This window comes from Lycorma delicatula, chromosome 1, assembly GCF_047948215.1.
Source record: "Lycorma delicatula isolate Av1 chromosome 1, ASM4794821v1, whole genome shotgun sequence".
In the NCBI taxonomy this organism is placed as follows: Eukaryota; Metazoa; Arthropoda; class Insecta; order Hemiptera; family Fulgoridae; genus Lycorma; species Lycorma delicatula.
Genome location: NC_134455.1, coordinates 30,659,886 through 30,681,935, shown reverse-complemented (window position 1 = coordinate 30,681,935; position 22,050 = coordinate 30,659,886). Strand labels below are relative to the sequence as shown.

Sequence of the window (22,050 nt, the reverse complement as noted above, 5' to 3'; positions counted from 1 at the left end):
CCCAGTTCCCTATAGAAGTTTTTTATATATAAAGAAAATGATCCTTTATTTATACAGCACATACTATTTATAACCATAATGTATTTGCAGTTATCAGATAATAAAAACAAAAAGAACATATTGCTTTACTAATTTCAGTATTATCTTACACATTATTATGTCTACCATAAAACTAAAAAACCTTAAGTTATTGCCATATATGACACATGAAGCAAACAAACAAATATATAAACTATATGTAAAATATCCAGAAATATGTATTATAGTAGTAACGAGTAAATTTATAAATAATTTTAAAATAACTACTCTTATGAGTATTATCTAATTAAAGCATAAAAAGATATTTATTATTTAAATTATTATAATAATATTTCTGTTGTAATGAATTCAATTATTAAAAACTTTCCTGTGTATTAAATGATTATTTTTATATTTCTAGTCATGTTATTAATACTTAATGAACTTCATAAATTAATTAAATTATTATAATTTATATATTATTTTATTTAAGCATTTTTTTTTTTAATATACATATTTAAAAGTGTGACACCATGTACAAATTATAATGTATACTTTTTTTAATTACCAAGTAAAATGAATAAAATATTTTGTACTCTGGTGTTTTGTAAAAGATAATCACTTTCTTTATAAATAATATACATAGTAATTTCCTTATTAATATATTACCCACTTTATCTCTAGGGGTAAATTATCCTGTTTCACTTTTTAAAACTGAAATTATGTTTGATATTGAGTTTACCATTTCTATTCAGATGTAGGCCATGTCTTATATGATATCTAATTCTTATTTATTTTAACAAAAAAAAAAAAAAATAGCAAATTATTGTTTAACATTACACATAAATTCTCTTACGATTAATGATTAACTTATAGCACAGTAATGAATTGTTAAGATTATTAATAAATTTGTTTTGCAATCGGAGTTTAATAATTTGTTTATATGCTGTACTTGCAATTTGGATTTACGATATACAGCATTTGGACCACCGCAGTCTAGAGTCATTTTTAGTATATTTTTTCTTTTTATTAAGGCTATTTTTAGTTTTACAAAGTAAAGTTAGTATTGTGATCGTGAAAATTTTCAATCTTCAGATTTCATCTCATTTTTTCTTTACTTCCTTGTACAAAGTAGAGGATGTATTGTGGTCGCGAAACATTTCAGTTTTCATATTTCAACGGAAATATCCATTTTGACTAGTTTCGGCGTGACCGTATGTATGTGCATATGTATCTTGCATAACTCAAAAACGATTAGCCGTAGGATGTTGAAATTTTGGATTTAGCACTGTTGTAACATCTAGTTGTTCACCCTCCTTTTTGATTGCAATCGAAAATAAAATTAAAATCTTAGTTAATGAAATATTTGGATCTTAAAGGGAAGGCTCATCATCGGTTCAAATCAGACTTCATCTCCTTTTTTTTTTTTTTTTTTAAATTTAAATATATTTATTTCATATTTAATAACCGGTGATTGTAAAAAAATTACATAAATAATAATTCAATAATGAAAAAAATTATTAGTGAAATAAAATTGTATGTTCTTTTAAAAATGTGTAAATGTAATTTAATCGTCATTACATATGTGTATGTGTAAATAGATTTGGTGAAACATCTGATTATTTAATATTTAAAAATTATAATTTATAATTGTATAATTTTTGGATTTTCTTGGCAAATTTTTATAAAAATTGTGTATTTATTTTTTTTTAAATAAATTTTTGCAATTTAAAGTGATTGTTAAAAAAATGTTCGCTTGTACGTAATATGCACAAGATTTCTGGTGTATCGAATAAATAAAAGTTAATAATAATTAAACTATTCCGTTTAGTGAACTTTAGTGTAAAAAAATCAGTTTTTGTTATTGGATTATTTTGTAAAAAATTTATTTAAAGAGTAATCAAGGGACTTTTACTCTAACCTAATATTTCAGGTAAGATTGTTGAATTAATAATTGTATAAATATTTGATGTTAATAAAAACTAGTATTTTAGCAATTGTGTAACTGTCCACTTGTATTAAATAATTGGAGGATCGTATCTCACTTTCAGATAAATTAAGTTTAAATGAAGTGCAGCAAAAATATGTAAATGTAATTTAATGGATGTACAAGAAAGTCGTGTGGTGTCCACATCAGATTTTTTTATAGCTGCAATGAAAAGAGCACCAGATTTCACCTTTCTCTTAATCATAAATTCTATTTTATTGCTTAACAAAACATTTATGTTGCAGCTATGATAATCACCTTGCTGTTTTACTTATTTTAAAATTTACAGTATTGTGCTCCTCAAGTACTGCTGAAATTTAGAAGATTCATTTGACCTAAACTGTACACAATCCACCATTGCACCATTATTCTCGTGCTTTTTACCTAAAATGTAAATTTATTACCTAAAATAAAATAAAATAGTTTGTATTACCATCACAGAAGACATTTTCTAATCTACTGGAATACATTTTAATATCACTTTCATTCCATCTCATTTTTAGAATTTAGCAAGATATTCACATGTTTCTTTTATTTCTGCTTAATGATTACTGGTATTCTTTCCATTATTAAATAAACTATTTTTCAGTTCTTCATTTGTTAGGTTTACATTATTTCATGTTGTAAATTGAACAATGCATTTCTTGTGGTACCATCAGTTTTAGTTATAACATCAGAACACTATATTAACTTTTTATTATTTGTGTTACAAGCAAAATTTACTTAATATTTAGCCACATCAAATATTTCAGTAATACATGCCACTCTCTTCCACTCATCCTGATCAATAGTTCTTAAACCTAGTCACATCCAACTTACCAATTTAATTTCCTTCCTGTATTTGTTCATTCATTGCATTAAATTTTAATTAATTTATTCATTGTATTAAGATAATAGATTTGGATTTAAACCAAATAGTCACTTATGTCAATAAAATCAAATACAGGGTTATCATAAAAGAATGGTGCAGTAGGAAGATTGTAGGAAAATTTCTAGATGTTATATTGGTATCCCTGAAAGCCTCCAACCCAAAAGTTTGTTTATCAGCAGTTGTAACCATAACGTCAGTTCTTGTATTGTTGTTGCGGTGAGTGTAGTGAGTTACTATGTTCTCAGATAAAGACAAAGCAAAGTGTGTTTTATTGATGGCTGAATTAAAATCCGTAATTTTAGTTCAACATGCGTTTCGACGTGAATTTGGAAGAGATCCACCACACAAAAATTACATAACATGTTGGTTCAAACAATTCAAAGAAACTGGATCAGTTAAGAAACAGAAATCACCGGCAGACCAAGGGTACCAGACGAAATGGTTGAACTAATTAGACAATTGGCAATTAGAAGTCCTGGAAAGTCCATCCCCCATCGAAGCGTCGAATTGGGTATTCCAAAATCAACAGTTCACAAAGTTTTACATAAAAAACTGAAATTACACGCTTATAAAATCCAGATACCGCAGGAATTGAAACCCTATGATAGTGTAAAATGTTACAATTTCGCTGTTGAAATGTTGGACAGAATAAGTGAAAACGAATCATTTTTAGATGATATAATTTTTACAGACGAAGCTACATTCCATGTGAATGGATGTGTTAACAGAACAATTCACGAATATGGAGCTCTGAAAACCCACACACAATTATTGAGAAACAACATGATTCGCCTAAAGTTATTGTTTGGGGTGGTGTGATGAAAAATCGTGTAATAGGGCCTTTCTTCTTTGCTGAAAAAACAATTAATGGAGTTGTGTATCTTGACATGTTAACCAATTATTGCTTTCCTCAGCTGGATGAACTCGAAAACATTCATCAACTTCATTTCCAACAAGATTGTGCTCCCTCGCACTTCAATGCATTGGTCACGGATACTTTGAACGAAAAATTTGGAGATCGATGGATATGCTGGCAAGGACCCATACTTTGGCCTTCAAGGAGCCCAGACCTGACACCTTGCAATTATTTCTTGTGGGGGTACATCAAAAGCGTTGTTTATACACAAAAAATTTGCGACCTAAACCACTTAAAAAAATGAAGCAGTGACAACCATTAACGAAGAAATGTTAACTAATGTTTGGAGAGAAGTTGAGTATCGTTTGAGCATTTGTTGAGTGACTAAGGGCACACATATTGAAATTTATTAATTATGTAAAAAAATGTTGGAGACGACAAATTTGAAAAATAAAAAACATAAACTGTAAGTAATTCTGTTTTAATTTAAACCATGTTCAAAACAGCACCATTCTTTTATGAAAACCCTGTATAATAATAATCAGAAAATAAACATGAAATGTTTGCAATTGTACAATTCTATCTTGCAACTGTTTTTGTTATACTTTCTAGTGTTTCAACTTCCCCCACTTAAATTGTTTGTATCCATACAGCCTTTTTAACATATTAGTCCACAAGCAAATTGTGCTTCCCAAAAGTAAGTAAAACTTAAAAATATTTTCATCATCAAGTTGATCAATATCTAACTACCATTATAATGGATCTTGAACTAACATTTTATTGTCTGTCAAACATTCTGGTGTGATTGTTGTACAGTATTTTCAATTTTTTCTGTCATAAAACTCATTATTGTTTTAAAAATAAATTAAATATTTTAAAAAATATTTTTATACTGTTCGTCAGTGATTGTCAACCTTTTTAGCTCCACAACCTTCCAAAAAGTAAAAAAAATATATATAAGGAATATTTTGCTATACCCCAACCCCAACCCAATGAAACCTAGTTAAAACTATTTAGTTGTGTCGATAACAATGGGTATGAAGATGCATGTATGAAGCCTATAAACATAAACAATTCACAGGTTCCAACTTGAAGTGTACTTGCTCTGTATAACTCTGCTTGCATAATATTTGCTGTGAGAGTGTCGTATTCAAATATGTACATGATACATTTCAACACATTGTGTTTTCAGCAGTATAAAAGGCGTAAGGGATTGCAAAATGTCAGTTTAGTTTCAAACTTGTGCCTTTATTTAAATTTTTAAAAGTTTCATTGAAAATAATAATTGAAGTTTCATTTTTTTAGTGTGCAGTCAACAGCGTAACTGCTTTTTTCTTTTTTAATTCGATTCATACAAAATGGATAAAAATGAGAAAAAATGAAGTGAGCCATCTACATCCAGCGAATCAATTTGTAAAAAGACAAGATTGTACAATGACAGTTATTTAAATACGGTTTTACCTCATTGGATGGAAAGCCACCCAATTGTGTGGTTTGCTTCCAAGTCCTTTCTGATGAAAGAATGAAGCCATCAAAATTAATTTGACACTTGGAAACTTTCTTAATAATCCAGATCATAAAACCAAATCCTTGGAATTTTTCATAAGAAAATTACATACTTTGAGAAATCAACCAGCTTCTATTTGTAAATCAAGCCTTACTGATTGAAGCCTTGAAGTGCACTTCAAGGATCTTACCTTGTAACATTAGAGTAGCTAAGATCTCCAAACCACATACAGTCACAGAAAACCTCACATTCCCTATTGCAGTTGGTATGGTCAGTGTTATAATAGGTGTGGAAGAGGCAAGAAGATGAATTCAAGAAAAGAGGCAAGAATTCAAGAGAAGAGGCAAGAAAAAGATTCCGCTTTCTAGTTTTACTATAAAGGCGAATCAATGACATGGCTGCTGATGTTAGCAGTCTGATAATTCAGCGAGTGAGTTCAAGTGAATTTTTTAATATACAGTTTGATGAATCAACAGATGTGGCATACATTCCTCAGTTCTTATATTTTGTGCGACATGAATATGATAGGGACAGATCAATCAAAGAAAATATGTTGTTTTGCAAATCAATACCTGGTCATGGAACATGTTTTTTGATGTTTTTTATGAAGCTACTAAAAACTATAACATAGACTGCACAAAATGTATTGCAGTATGTAGTGATGGTGCAAAGGGGTAACAGGAAAGAACAGTGCATCTAAAAAAATTAAAATTTTATGTGACCAACAAATGTAGAGTCAAAATATCTGCTAATCATGTCTAAACACAATTCAATAAACATTGACAACAATCTTGATATTTTACATGTTCACAGGAAAGGACCACATTCTGTTACATAATGCCAGTGTGAATATAACAGTACTGAAAATATTTTAAGTAAATTTTTTTAAGAATATTTTATCACACAGTTTGGTTTGGTGTGGTACAAAAAATTATTAAATTTCAAATTAATATCATCATCGACCATCATGTAGAAGAACAGAACAAAAAATTATTAGCGTTCTTATAGATATACAAGGTCGTGGTCAAGGACTAGTTTTAATAGTATTCTTACTACAGTTAAACAATTCTAATGTATGTGTGTATGTTTATGTGAAAGTAATAAGTCCATCACGATTCTAATCAAAAACTAACCTGCCCATGAAGTTTGTTAGTAATGTCATCTGTGTTTTATTTTAGTGGTAGTAATGTTTTGACTGGACAGCCAAAACATGTTTTTCTACTGGGAACTTTTAAGAAAGATTTTTTTAATGTTGGATAAATCTGATATGATTATATTAGTTTTGCCAAAGCAATTTGTAGATATGAAAATTTTTAAATGAGGTTTACTTTACTTTCTTTCTGGAATTTGAAAATTATTGCCAGAGTTAGACGTCTGTCTATAGAGAAGTTATGTGATATAGAAATTATCTATTCACCTACTCATATGGCTTGAGATATTTACTAACTTCAGTTATTAAAATATTCTGTATCTTATATAATTTATTAATTATATTGAAAAAAGAAATTATATTAAAAACAGTTTTGATGGTTTATTTTTATATGTCTAAAATGTAATGAATTACAGAAAAGGAGGGATTTAGCAATTACTTGTTCAATTTATATACTATATATTTAAATTATTAATGATACTCTACAGTTGGCTTCTCTTTTTTATATTTATTATTATCTTCTTCAACTTGACTTTTATAACTATACACTTCTTTTTTTAATTACTTTTCAAAATTTTTATCAACAGTTTTTCATTGAGAAACAAAATTATCAAATGTCTATTACTTTTTTATCATTGATATTCTGTAGTCCCTAGAGGCCAAGGACAGTGCACAGTCTTTTGCAAAGGACTGTGTAGCTTAGTGTTAAGCAGATTGCCCTCAACTAATTTTAAAGTTTATTTTTAATTTTTTCAAATTAATCTACCAAGTCGGTAGTGGTGACAACTATGTGGTGTTTAGTGACAGTGATTTTTTTCTTCAATTAGATTAGTTAATAAAAATGTTTAATGTAATATAATAAACATAATCTTTGTAATATGATAACCCAGTACTGCCATAGGTGGTTTTAAATTGCCATAGTAACATCATCAAATCTTAAGAAAACATCAATCAGAACCAGCAAGGAACCTAAAAATTACTATTATAATCTGTTTTTTATACTTTAATACTATTTATGCATATGGAATTCACTATTTTACATATCTAATGCAAACAAAAAATTTGGACAGTCATAACATAACTTTTGTGGTGTTTGTTACATTTCCCACCAAAATATTTTATTTTGAAAAACTGTAATGATATCTCTACATACTTTACTATTTGAGATATCAGTAAAGTTATTAAATCTGTTCTTAGTCATGCAACAATAATATTCATCATTGAAATTGTCTTCAACATGATTGCATGTTTAACCACACAGAACTGAATAGATGACTAACAGTAACTTTACTATGAAAAATAGTTTTTATTTTGTCTTTTCAGATTTAAACAATAATTACTGGGATTTTGATTTAAAATAGCTAGATATAATTAGCAGGAATAGTAAATCAATAATAATATAACTAGTCTTGACACATCCTAAGGCACATCTCAGCTGCTCTTGGCCTTCGGGACTCAGGCCAATTTTGCTTGAATTCATTTAAGTCTTTCTTCATAAAACACTCTCAAACAAAATCAACAATCCAATCCAAAATCTTCCTCATAACTCATTAACAATAAACGCAATATAGAATCTCCCATGAACTACATTAATCAACTAACAATAAACCTCAGGAGACAACAATTAATTGACAACGAACCTTAACAATTAACTTTCATCTTTATTACATCATAAACATAGTGAACGAATCAATAACACTCCTTTTCAAACAGTAGTCTTTATCTTATTACCTTTACTTAGATCAACTGCTATTTTTAAACCTCCCTGTGATCTATGAGTACTTCTTGAAACTCAAACATAAGCAGCTCATGCGTAAATGCTGGCTTAAATAAATCTGATCTTACAAAATTTATCATCTGTTTCTACTTGTTTATTGTCATAGCATAACACAATTTTACTGGGAACTGTTTTCTGTACAGTATGAAAGGAAATGCTGCTTCTGCACTTGTAAAAAATGTAATTCTCCGAAGAAGATACTCTTTCACCAGTACTTTATCCGAACATGTATTCACATTCATTGAAATCTCATCAATTATAAAAACAAGTTTCCATTAACTCTCTTCCTACTTTATTATTCAGTTTGGCAGTTAAACTTGAATTCTTATCAACATTAAATGGTAGTCCAAAGTTCTTATGCATTGTTCTAACATCTAACATTAAATGTGCTGCAAGACCTATATTATATTTCTTTAGCTCTAAGTTAAGTGACAGATTGTCTCATAAGTAAATGTATTTCATAAAATGTATAAACAACCACCTTTTACAATATAATGTTCTATTTTATTGATTTTATCAAAAATATCAACTTCTTTTTTCTGCTAATTCAACTTTGCTCTCACCTCACTCTCTATTTTTTCTTCTTTCAAGTCCCAAAATCTAAAATCATCTATACTTATTGTTGGTAATCTATATCAAATTGCTCTAATGTTAATCCATTAATTTCTAACTGTCTTTTAATGTCTATCTTGACTAAATTTCTAGCTTGTGCTTCATAAAAAACCCTTTTCAGAATATTAGCTTAATTTTTTATCTGTAAATAACACATTTTTTTCTTTTTATGTTTAGCATTTTTGTATTAAAACACGAATGGTGCATGTAAGTTGAAATACATTTCAATTACAGAGTTTTATCTTTTGTAGTATCATATAAGTTATAAGATTTTCATACATTTTCATAACTTTTACATTCTTTTCTATTAACTGTTAACAGATCCTTACAATTTATAGCTCCTCTTACATGCAACAATAAAATTCTGAACTAGAAGAATTCTTTCTCCTTGTGCTGAACTTACTATATGCAATCTTTCAATATATGATTTTACAGTTCTTCCTATAACTTCTTTTACTCCCCAAATCATATTGTCCTCAGTTTTTGTACTTTTCAGGTATCTCATAATAAAAAAAAATATTTCTTATATTGCATCATTTTTATTCAGTTCAAACCAAGCTGTTAAAGTTGTAAATCTTTATCTTTTTCAGCTAATTTTGCTCTTGCACCTTCATCTTCATAAATAACTTCTTGAACTGGTACGTGCTAATGTAATCTTGTTACTGCTGCATGACTTTTTTCATCTAATGTATAACTCATCTCCAATAAGCTTTATGTGTTATCACATCATCTTTACCATTCAAGTATACAAGTATAGTTTATAAAATAATTAACAAATAAAACAACATTAAATTTGATTAAATGAGACAAAGTCCATATTTTCTTAATTTTAATAATTTTTTCAATAAACCAGCTTCATAAAAAAAATTTATTTTATATACCATACACTCGCAGAAATGGGTGAGTATTTGTCTGTAATTTACACTTATGTGGGGGATGCAATTTTATATATACAATACTCTTACATACACCAGGTAAGCTTAGATAGTCTGTTTGAACAGGACGGAGTGGACGTTTCCCTTTTATATTCTTATAAAGTAAAAAAGTTATTAATATCGTGTTTTCTGGGTTATTTTTAAAATATGAACAGCACATGTTATAGTTGTACAGATGAGTCCTTTGGGTATAATGTAGGAATGATAATTATTTACTTTTTACTCTAAGGTACATTTACAAGATGTATTTTATCATCACATTGATAAACCTCCTCCCAAACTTAAACTTTGTCTCTAAAACTTAACTCAAACTCAACTTTTTCATACTTAACCAAGCTAATATTGTCACATGTTCACAGCTCGATTAGAATATTGAGAGATTGACAATTGAGAATGTTAAATAATTACAAGTTTATTAATTAAAAAATATTAGTTGAAAAAAGAATCAATAATAATAAAGGACAATTATACAAATAAAAATAATCACAACCACAATAATAATCAGAATAATAATGATTACAGCAAACAATAATAATAAATGTCAATAATAATAATTATAAAAAGTGAATGCATAGAAAACAGAATTTAAAGTAATTATCATTATTTATTTACAGGCAGTTTAATATAATTTAGACCCATTGACAAAAGACATTAACTACTAGTTTTGTATTAACAACAATAGTACAATAGGTAAGACAAGTATACAGTTCTTTCTTTTACTGCACATACCTTTGCTGTTCACAAATAAAACTACCCTAACAATTTATGAATGAAATTTAGTACTCAATATAGTCTTAACACAACTCACCAAACCATGTCTTGTTTTCATGCACTGTCCACACTGGAATTACTTGTGGTGTCACCTTAATCATGTCGAACTTAATTAACTAGAAATTCGCTCCTTCACTGACCTCCTTGTAGAATACTCCCACAATAACTCCTATCGTAGCACATTATTAATAACACATTTTTATGTTTAGCAGTTAAAATTGACAGCTGGAAAAAATTGGCAAAAAATTTCTTATATAAAAATTAAGTTTCAAAAAATAGTATTATAATGTCAGATTTCAATGACAGAGGTTCTGGGTTCAAATTCTTCTCAGTCTTGGCATTTTTCATACTCATACAATACAAATTTTCCTTTCATGACTAACCAAGTACATTGTTATAATAAAATTGTATGCATGTAATTTACATTTTTTTATTAATATAATATATAATGGTGATCAAGAATGTAATATCAATGCTCAGAATATTAAAACTTATATGTATTGCACACTTGTACCTATAATCTATAGAGACTAGGATTTCTTTATATGTGTTGTTCGTGATGCAGGAGAAATGTGTCCAATGGTCCAAATAACCATGGTGTCATATAAATGACAGTGACATTGCATCTGACATACATACAATGTCTATTTGTATGTGTGTGTGTGTGTGTGTATGTGTATGCACACACATGCGTGTACATGTAAATGTAGTATAATAATTAGTAGAGTAGAGTGTTAGAGCATATGAGTAAGATCTGAATATACAGTAAGATATAAACATTTATGACCATAATATAAATCACAATTTAAAGCACATTAATAAAGTACAATAATAAATATAATTAAAAAATTATTTTAACAATATTCTCAATCAGTAACATGTGAAGTATTTGTTTTTCTTTTAAATAAATAATATTCAATTAATTATCAGACACTGGCAGCAAACAACTTATGCACAGGTCTTTGAGCTGACATCAGCAGTCAAATCAATGACTCAAACTAATTGGTCAGGACCTGAATGAACCTTAGTGATAATTCCTAATTTCCACTGAATTGGTGAACATTTTTCTTTACAGATTAATAGTAAGTCTGCAATATACAGATTACATGAAGGAAAACTCCATTTATTTCTCTGCTGGAGATAAAATCCTTAGACCATAGTTTCCTGATGGATTGGACAAATTTATGGATTAAATGCCAACGACCTAGGCGGTTAATCTAATTTCTTTGTAATCGAGTTCAGGTGAAGACATAAGTGGACAACCAATAAGAAAATGTCCAGGCGATAGTGGTTCTGGGTCGCTATGATTTGTAGAAACAGTAAAAATGGGACGAGAATTAAGACAGGCTTCAAACCTGTGTTAAAACCGTATACAATTCTTCAAAGTTCAAGATTGTTTGTCCTACAACACGGCGTAGATATTTCACAATTTTGATTGCACTCTCCCATAATCCATCAAAATGGGGCAAATAGGGTGGAATAAATGACCATGTTATGTTTTGTTGAATTAAAAATTTAAATAGGTCATACAAAATATTCTTGGCAGAACGTAAGGTGTATAGGAATACCTATTTGTGAACTAAATCTCTTGAGTTGCTATGAATGACTAATTCTAAATGAATTGCCTTAGTATTGAGGCATATAAAAAGTGTGATAAAGATTTATTCATGGCTTTGGACCACTGCCTGCCATGACGAATTGACCTTCATAGTCCACTGCACAGACAGAATGGACAGGAAGGTACTATCTCCAAAAGGTGGTTTCTGACCTCATTGTTGCGCTTGAGTTTTTGCATTAAAATTAAAACAATTCAAATATTTATTAATGATTGATTTAGTATTTAAGGTCCAGTATTTTTGTCATGATGAATGATGTGTTAATTGTATACCAGAATGTAAAATACGTAAATGCTCAGCAATAAATTAATTTAGTTATATTGTTTTTGAGTGTAGGATTATAGGATGTTTAGCTTAATATAATGAAGAGTGTTGTAAGTGATCCAGAAATGGGTCGAGTGAAATGATTTTACTTTGGTTTTCATTTGTTATTTGGGTTAGACTTTTAGTTGCTAAGGAGCAGAAGCAGTTCCATATGTTGTAAGTTCTAAATGCAAAATGTTGTTGATCTGGAGATTCATGCCACAAAATGAATTGTAAATTAATGCCAGTAAGGTTTAACTAGTATTTGATGACACATTATTGCTATATCAGATGTAATGACTGTTATGAATTCTAAACAAAGTATTATTGAGAATAAATCCTGTTGGACAACAGACCCAACAAATAGTGTATCTAAGAGACAAATCATTAGAAGTTTTAGCCAAGCCATCAAAGACAACTGATATTAGTAGTTAGACTTGTGGGCTTAAATATTGGTTGGTGAGGTAATTTATACATATCTGATCATTAGTTAATAAATCAACAGAATTAAAAAATGATATATGACCTAATCTTAAGTATTCTTGCATAAAGGCGGAATATTCCCCTTTAAGATTAGAATTGTTGCATAATCTTCATTCCAGATGTAAGAACCTATTTTTAGCATTAATGAAAGAACACCTGGCCAGAGTTTATCAGATTTATGTGGTAATGAGACTATAATTTTTTTTTTTGTCTTCAGTCATTTAACTGGTTTGATGCAGCTCTCAAAGATTCCCTATCTAGTGCTAGTCGTTTCATTTCGGTATACCCCCTACATCCTACATCCCTAACAATTTGTTTTACATATTACAAATGTTGCCTGCCTACACAATTTTTTCCTTCTACCTGTCCCTCCAATATTAAAGCTACTATTCCAGGATGCCTTAATATATGTCCTATAAGTCTGTCTCTTCTTTTAGCTATATTTTTCCAAATGCTTCTTTCTTCATCTATTTGCCGCAAAACCTCTTCATTTGTCACTTTAGCCGCCACCTATTTGATTTTTAACATTCTCCTATAGCACCACATTTCAAAAGCTAATCTTTTCTTCTCAGATATTCCGATCGTCCAAGTTTCACTTACATATAAAGTGACACTCCAGATGTATACTTTCAAAAATCTTTTCCTGACATTTAAATTAATTTTTGATGTAAACAAATTATATTTCTGACTGAAGGCTCGTTTCGCCTGTACTATTCGGCATTTTATGAATGAGACTATAAATCTGCCTTGATTGTTCCTAGTGGTATGAAGTTGGAAGTGTGTTTCACATATAGAAGTTTCATTAATTGAAATAGAATCAAGTATAGTTGAATGATCTAAGTTGGTTATTGTTGCTTATAAAATGGGTTGTACCAGCAATATGTTTAAATTTAGTAGGAAGACAACCTATAAGATTATATCCTACCTTAAATCTCTTGAATAGTAGGATATCTTGAAGCTTGAGTCTACGAGAGAGAAGTTTACAAGACAAAATAAGATTTAAATAAAATTGGGCTCTAATTAAAATATCAATATTTGATATATTAAATTCGGGTTGTTTGTTCTGTCTGGCAAAATAGCACAATGCTATTTTGAAGAAAAAACTTCTGCAACATAGTAGCAGAAGTTTTTGTATCGTGAATGCAATGTACAAGGGTTATTTTTTTCAAGGTCCGATCGGTCACGAAATTAAAACCACAGTGAAAATAAAAAGTTTTTATTTGTAACAAGTGCTTACATAGTTACGCTATTTCTCTACATGGTCGCCACTCCGATTTAGACATTTGTCGTAGCGTGGTACCAACTTTCCCAATACCCTCGTCATAGAACGGATCCGCCTGTGTTTTCAGCCATGTTTCTACGCTGGTCTCCACCTCGATGTCTGTGCCAAAATTTTGTCCTCCTAGCCAGCCAGCATTTCATGTGAGCAAAAAGGTGAAAATCGGATGGAGCCAAGTCCGGGCTGTATGGTGGGTGATCAAACACTTCCCAACGAAAACGCTGCAGGAGCTTCTTTGTTACAGCTGCAGTGTGCGGCCGAGCATTGTCATGGAGAAAAACAATGCCTGATGACAACATTCCTCTCCGCTTATTCTGAATTGCCCGTCGTAGACGTTGAAGAGTCACGCAGTATGAGTCTGCAGTGATGGTCGTGCCACATTCCATGAATTCCACCCAGAGAACTCCATTCCGGTCCCAGAACACAGTAGCCATACACTTTCTGTTGGAGAAGGTTCGCTTGAACTTCTTTGGTTTACTGGGAGAATGAGAATGCATCCACTGTTTGGATTGTTTTTTTGTTTCTTCAGTTTCGAAATGGACCCATGTCTCGTCCCCTGTGACAATTTTCTTCAAATAATCTTCTCCTTCATCGTGGTAACGCTGGAGAAACGTTAAGGAGGCGTCTATTCTCATTATTTTGTGATGGTCGGACAGCATCTTGGGAACCCATCTCGCACACAGTTTGCGGTACTGAAGTCTCTCACTCACAACGGTGTAGAGAGCTGACCTTGAAATTTCAGGAAACGAATCACTCAATTCAGAAATTGTGAACGAACGATTTTCTCGAATTTCCCCATCCACTCGCTTAACGAGATCATCGGTTGACACTCGCTTCCGTCCCTGACCGCCTGCATCATGAACATCTGTACGTCCTGCTTTAAAGTTCCTGCACCATTGTCGCACTTTGCTGTCACTCATTGAAGTTTCACCGTACACATTACGTATTCATCGATGAATTTCAGCTGCATTACACCCGTCAGCCTGAAGAAATCGAATTACCGCACGCACTTCACACTTGGCGGGAGATACTATTGTTGTAGACATGTTTACGTGCTAGCTGCGTGTTCAGAACTAAACGAAATGATGCGGGGTGATTGAAGGCCATACTAGAGACGCTGTGCAACACATATGCGCAAAGGTTCATCCGATTTTTGCGTGTTTTTATTTCGCAAACGATCGGACCTTGAAAAAAAATAACCCTAGTAAGTACTACATTATAATCAGATATGACTAATGCATTAGCTATGCCTGAAATAGGGAAATTTTCTTTATTGAGTTGGAAGTCCCTATTTGCAAGTAAACTTACATGTGCAAAAGTTTAATTGACTGCCTGAGTCTAACTTGACTACACAAATGAGTGACGAAAAACATCTACATTACATACAGCAGTAGACAAAATTACATTTTTGTTTTAATTGTGAACAATAGTCATTATTACTAAATTTATCATTACTTAAAATGAGGTTTATCAATATGAACAAGTGTATTGTGTCTTTGTTGACATAAATCAAAAGCTATTTGAGTAACATTGATTGTTACTGTGACCTTTTGTGAAAACATATGAAACAACAATTATGATGTCTCTTCGTTCATCATTGGATAAATTAAAAAATTTATAGCATTTTTGTAACTGATGATGGAGCATACAAAATAAACAATGTTTAAAGTTAGATGTAGAATTAACTATGTTGTTTGTGATCCTTGTTAATGGTTGAAGTGGGATGTTTGCAATGTGATTTAAATGCATTGTTGTAATGTTGTCCTTGAACTCTTGAAAATTTGGACAGTTCTTATTTGATAATCTTCCCTTCCATAGTCTGGCAGTATTATAACCTAGCCTTAAGGTTAGAAATTGAATTACAATGAATTCGAATATGTTAACTAGAAGTTTCATTGCTTCAACCGAGTTGACAATTGAAGAAATTCAATGAATTTAGATGGAAGATCTAATGATTCTGTTTTCAAACAATTTATTTTTAAAGTGTGATCAGCATTAAAATATCCAATCATAAATTTAATATCAAATTGTTTTATCAATAAATCTAATGCGATTTTAAATTTTCATTTGTTAGTGGAAGAATTTTAACAATGGCTTCATCTCATAGTAAGGAATGTAAATAATGTAATTTTTGAATATTTGTTAATCTTTTCAAGTGTGGATTAAGTCATTAAATATATTAAAAAAGTGAGGCCATTCAAGACTGTCACCTTCAAATAATGGTAAGATGATAGTTGCAATTGCAATTGTTTAATAGCTGAAACTACATAATGTTCTTGATTATGTTGACACATACATTCTATGCTGCATAAATTTTCTTCGACTTGTTCTCTATCTAAAGCCGAACTATCATCAACAACATTCATTTCTAATTGTGACTGAATGGAATCATATTTTGAGTGGAATTCAATTAGATTTCATAATTTGACTTACAAGGCGTAGCTGTGTTACACGTCAAAGTTGTCTGCAAATGTTCCAATTCTTGTAATGGAGGCTTTAATTGATTTTCTTTGTTTTAATAATTGTTCTTAACTAAATTACACAAATTTTATGTAGATAATTGTGTTAACGTAAAGATTAAATTTGCTAAGCTGCACTGTATTTATATATATATAAACTTATTTATCTGGTCTATCCATATTTAAGTATCCAGCCTAGAGGGCCAAAATTAACTACAGCTACAGCTAAAATTACACTACAGCCATTCCAGCTGCAATGTAATACTTTGGTTGCGGTAGTAGCATACACTAAGTAATTGCCAGATAAATAAACTATGGGATAATTTACACTTATTTTATTTACCTTTAAATTTACATTGAATAAAATACATTAAAATACATTAAATCACAATAATTTCATACTTTAGATAAATACATATTTTTAAATATATGTTAAACATACTGTCTATCTGGAACAGATATAAAATTAGGATCATTGTTTGATGATATTTTAAAGGAAAGTGAAATTCATAAGTTATTAATTGCTTAATAATACTTAAGCTCACAGCTGGTTCATTGTTATAAAGTAAAAAAATGACAGGATATGTTTACATTTATCAAGAGCATGAAGAAAACACATGAATCTGAACATTGCATTCACTAAGTTCACATGTTACTGTGAACCATAGAATAAGATTTAGTGCTCTTTATCCATTTGCAGATCCAAGTCCAGGGTGTACTCTGCATGCAAATTAATTCTTTCCATGTAACCATGATTTTATCAAATACTTCAGATTTTTGTTCTTAGATTTTAATAGTGTATTACAAGACTAAAAAATTAGTAAACACTTTTTTGTGCAGTTTAGCAAACAAACGCATAATTCAATTATTAAAGAAAGTAAAATAGTGTAAGAAAAATCTCTTATAAATTGAAAAATGTTAAATCTTTTCAAGTATTTTAAGAAATTATTGCCTGAAGTAGCAATCCATGTTTACCTAAATTTAAATATGTATCTTAAAAATTGTTATTTAGAACTTTTTCTGTTCTAGCTTTATTAATATTAATATAACTACCATTGTAAACAGTATCGCCAAACCAAGGTACCACAGTCTTGTAAGGCTGAATATGAATCTACAACTACTTCCATATGAATAAAACTTTAACTTGTAATAATCCTAGACATTTAGATCATATTTCAGTTATTGAATTTTTAACAGATACTCATTTTATGGAACAGGGCAAAACATTTTTCTTGAAATAATAAAAAAAATTTAGAATTGCATTATTTTTCCTTCATTCCAATTCATTTATTGAATAACATGCCTGAAAATTATTGATGCCTGAATTGATTTTTTAATATAGGTGATTTGTGAATTTAATTAGCTATTTTACCAAATTATTTTTAAAATTCCTAAAAGTTGTTAAATGGGGTTTGTAAAATAAATAATGCTTCAAAATAAAATTTTGATTTATTAATGGATTTCAAAAAGATTATTTTCAATTAAAACTCTCTAAGCATTTGTTACTTGAGTACCCCTGGGCAAATTGAAAAATACACTTCTTATTTATTACAAATATTTGTTCAAGAATAGTTTCAGGTATATTTATGTGATTCATCTTTTTTTAATTTTAAAAAAGGTAAAAATAATTTTTCATAATTTTGTATACTCTTTTATTGGAAGATGTGACAGCAAACTAAAACCCTTATTAATCAGTGATTTTATTTTTCATCTATTGAATTCATTTGTTGAAACAAATTTTAATAGAATTTTTCATTCAAAGTTTTATCGCTGCAATTAAGACTACTTGAAATTCTATATTTTACTTTATATCAGATCAATGTTCAACCTCCCAGTGCTTATAAAATTTAATATCGATCAACCAGGAGTTATGACCTAGTGATTTTCTTTTCAGTTTTAAGAATGTTCTCTTTATACTTTTACAGTGCTTGAAAATCTTACTTGAAATCTATTACTTAATTCAGAGTACTAAAATAGGTTTTATATTTTTTTAATTTTGTCTACCTTTTTTTTCTTGTCCAGCCTCTGGGAATCACCGTCAGGTATTACTTCAAAGGATGAATGAGGATGATATGTATGAGTGTAAGTGTAGTCTTGTACAGTCTCAGATCGATCATTTCTGAAATGTGTGGTTAATTGAAATTAAACCCCAAAGAACACAGGTGTCCACGATTTAGTATTCAAATCCATCTAAAAGTAACTGCCTTTACTAGGATTTGAATGTTGGAACTCTCGACTTCAAAATCAGTTGATTTGCGAACACGCATTCACCACTAGACCAAACTAGTGGGTTTGTCATCTATTACCTGCAAGCATCCAGTTTACCTATTATCTTTTTTAAGTGTCTATGCATTAGTAATTTATTAAACAGTTACACAAACCTTTAATACACTTCAACACGTAGCAGTTTTCTTTCAAGCACTTTTCTTTTATAAATTTTTTGTCATCATAATGTAATAGACATTTTTTAAGCATTTTTTGTTGCATAATTTTGATTAACATTGTTTTCTATGCTTAATGTGCATGACACAGCATTTATTTAAATGTGTTCACTTTGTATTTTAGAATATTTTGGAAACTAATCCATACAAACAAGAAATAACTAGGTTAATTTTTACTTGCCTCTTAATTGAAATTATAAAAATGCCCCATGCTGGTAGTTAATCTCTGACACAGTACTTGAGTAATAATAGTGATTTTCTGCATTTCTCATTGTTAAGATCTGCTACTTAAAAAAACTAATTTTACTATGAATAAATATGCAAATATAAATTTGGTATAATTCTGATGTTGGTTTTATTTACTTAATCATGCATTAAGGCACAAAATGACATTTAAATTTATAGTTTATCAGTAACTAAACTTGTTGAGCCATAACAATCTCAAGACCATTTTATTTTTGACTAATACTCTTCAGTGACTATGAAAATATCAAACAAAGGAGAATGTGAAGCAAACAGTTTTCACAAAATATTTTTATTCTGTTAACAACAATTAGGACAAATGATAAAAATTAAGAGTAATTTCTAAAGAAATTTCAGCATTTTTGTGTGCATTGTGTATTTCATCTTTCTGATTATTGCAATTATTAGGGTTTATACGGTATAATTATGTTCAAACTATTATGTCAGCCATTTTATTTTTATTTTCTAAAGTATAGTTACGTTTAAAAAAAAGTTTTTTTTTTAAATATCATTATAAAATTCAATGAGATCTTTAAATGAAATATGCTCATTATGTGCATTTTAATAAATTCAAGTGAGTAGTTTAATCTTAATTAAAATTTATTTATTTTAAATTTAAAAACTGAATCTATTTACATTATTAAAAATATTGAAATATTTGATCTGTTATCAAGTTTAGTTTGTATGAATGACATTCATGGAGGACCTCTATATTACTCTTTATTTCTAATTGGTATTCTGCAAGCAAGAGTAACAACAGAAACCAAGACCTGTTGTTTCCTCATATAAAAAAAAGATTCTAAATATAGAAATAAACATTTAATAAATACAAATATTAATAAGTCACAGTTATTTTCACCCAATGCTAGTTGCTTAGTTATGCTTTTCAATGTTCCAAGTATTTCTTACATGTAAGTCTGATGAATATTCATCTTTCTTTTAGATTCATTGAATTTTAGAGCTAACATATTTTAATTATATACTTTGAATTGATAATGAATTCTTACTAACTTTTTTTTGAGTCATCAGTTGAGCACTTAGTGCTCTTCTTTGTGTATTCTAATGCTATGCTAATCTGTTTATTTCAACATAATTACTACAACCTCAGTTATATTCCAATCTTTATCTTCTACTCGTCTTTCTGAACTGAATTAACATAACATAAATGTTTTACTACCATTCTTATTTGCTACTTGCTAAACAAAGTTAGTGAATATGAAGAAGTATATTATATTATACATTTTCTTTGAGTGCTGTGATGTATTGATTGATGCTGGAATTCTTACTGCAGTGTTTTTTTTTTGTTTTTTTATTTCATTTAAAAGCTCCTTATAACCTGAAGAGTAATGATCTGATTAAATTTTCTTCTTATTCTAAGCAATTTTTTTTAATTTGTATCAAACAATGAACATCTCTCACAAAAATAGTATGGCAGGGAATATCAATATTTCCTGCCTGTAGAGAATTTGTTGGACATTGTTGACACCAATCAGACTGGATTAATGTTAACCCTGTAAAAATGTTTCATTATATCCAAAGAGGCAAGTTGCTTGTAGCGTTTCTATTTTTTAATTGTTTAATGCTAGGCAGAAACTCATGGCTAACTGATATGCCAAATGCTGGAGTTAAGGAAGACTAAATAAATAGGTAATAGAAGATGGAATGTTTGTAAAAGAAATATTCTCTGGAATTATTTTAGAGAACAGACATAGTTTCTCTGTTCATTTTAGGTGAATAATGAAGTCAAAAAGTTGGATTGAGGTTTTAGTCAGTAAAGATTATTTTAAGTTATAACTGACAGTTTAATAAATTGCAAAAGGATTGTGTTCATTATCCACTTTAAAAAAAAACCACAAATCATATAAGAAATTTATTTATTCATCTAATACTACATTACAACTGGCAGTGATTTGGTTCTGTCAAATTAATATACAATTTATAGTATTCATTGTAAGTAAGTAAAGTCTTTTACCTGATTAAGTTAGAATTTTAGTATATTAGGATTGACGTTATGTTTTAACTTTTGCAGTATGCATAATATGCTAGGCATTTTGAATTAAACTTCCTCTGTGTAATCAGGAGGAGAAGCTATGTTGATAAGATGTAACAAACTGCCATATAGAGTAAAGAGTATTAAATTTATCCTAGTATACTCTAGGATAATTCAATTGCTTTAATTCAATTCAAGAAGAGACAATTTTATTTTATTCTTCTACCAAGAACTTAATCATAATTAAAATCATTATAATTGATTTATAAGTTTTGAATAGGTATGTTACGCATGAATAGCTAGCTTTTTTATCGAGATAATGATGTGTCTCACTTAGACATTACTTCTTAGATGTCCAAAAATAAGCTTTAAAAAGAATTGTAAATTGATCAGTGCTGAAACCTGGATTTTTAACATACATCAAACACAGTTTGCTATAATTGTTTAAAAAATTTAATTGTATTTTATTTTTGCAATGCTGAAATAAAAATAGCAAATTAAAATGAAACAAAATGGAAATAAAAGTAACACAAAATTAAAGCAATCACATCCATCATTATAAATATTTTATCAACAGTGATGGTTTTTAACATTTGTTTTATGAACTTGAGGTGCCCACTATGTCCACATGAGAGTCTGCTAAGACTTGAAGAAATAATACAATTGTTATACATTTGTCTTCTTTTTTTTTTGTAAAACTTGAGTGTTGTCTGTAGAACAAATGTGTGTTTTAACTGATTACATGATATAAT

General features: G+C 29.4%; 1 protein-coding gene across 4 annotated transcripts in view; it reads left to right on the top strand.

The window, feature by feature from the left end:
* Window positions 1–22,050, top strand: part of LOC142334408 (modifier of mdg4-like) — a 288,350-nt gene that overhangs the window by 222,483 nt on the left and 43,817 nt on the right. The window contains exon 5 of one of the 4 annotated variants that reach the window (XM_075382485.1): window positions 9,369–9,416. The exons of the other annotated variants lie outside the window; for them this stretch is intronic. Coding sequence (XP_075238600.1) covers window positions 9,369–9,400 — 32 coding nt within the window. The 3' untranslated portion in view covers window positions 9,401–9,416. The remainder of the gene's footprint in view (window positions 1–9,368; window positions 9,417–22,050) is intronic. 4 annotated transcript variants of the gene reach the window in all.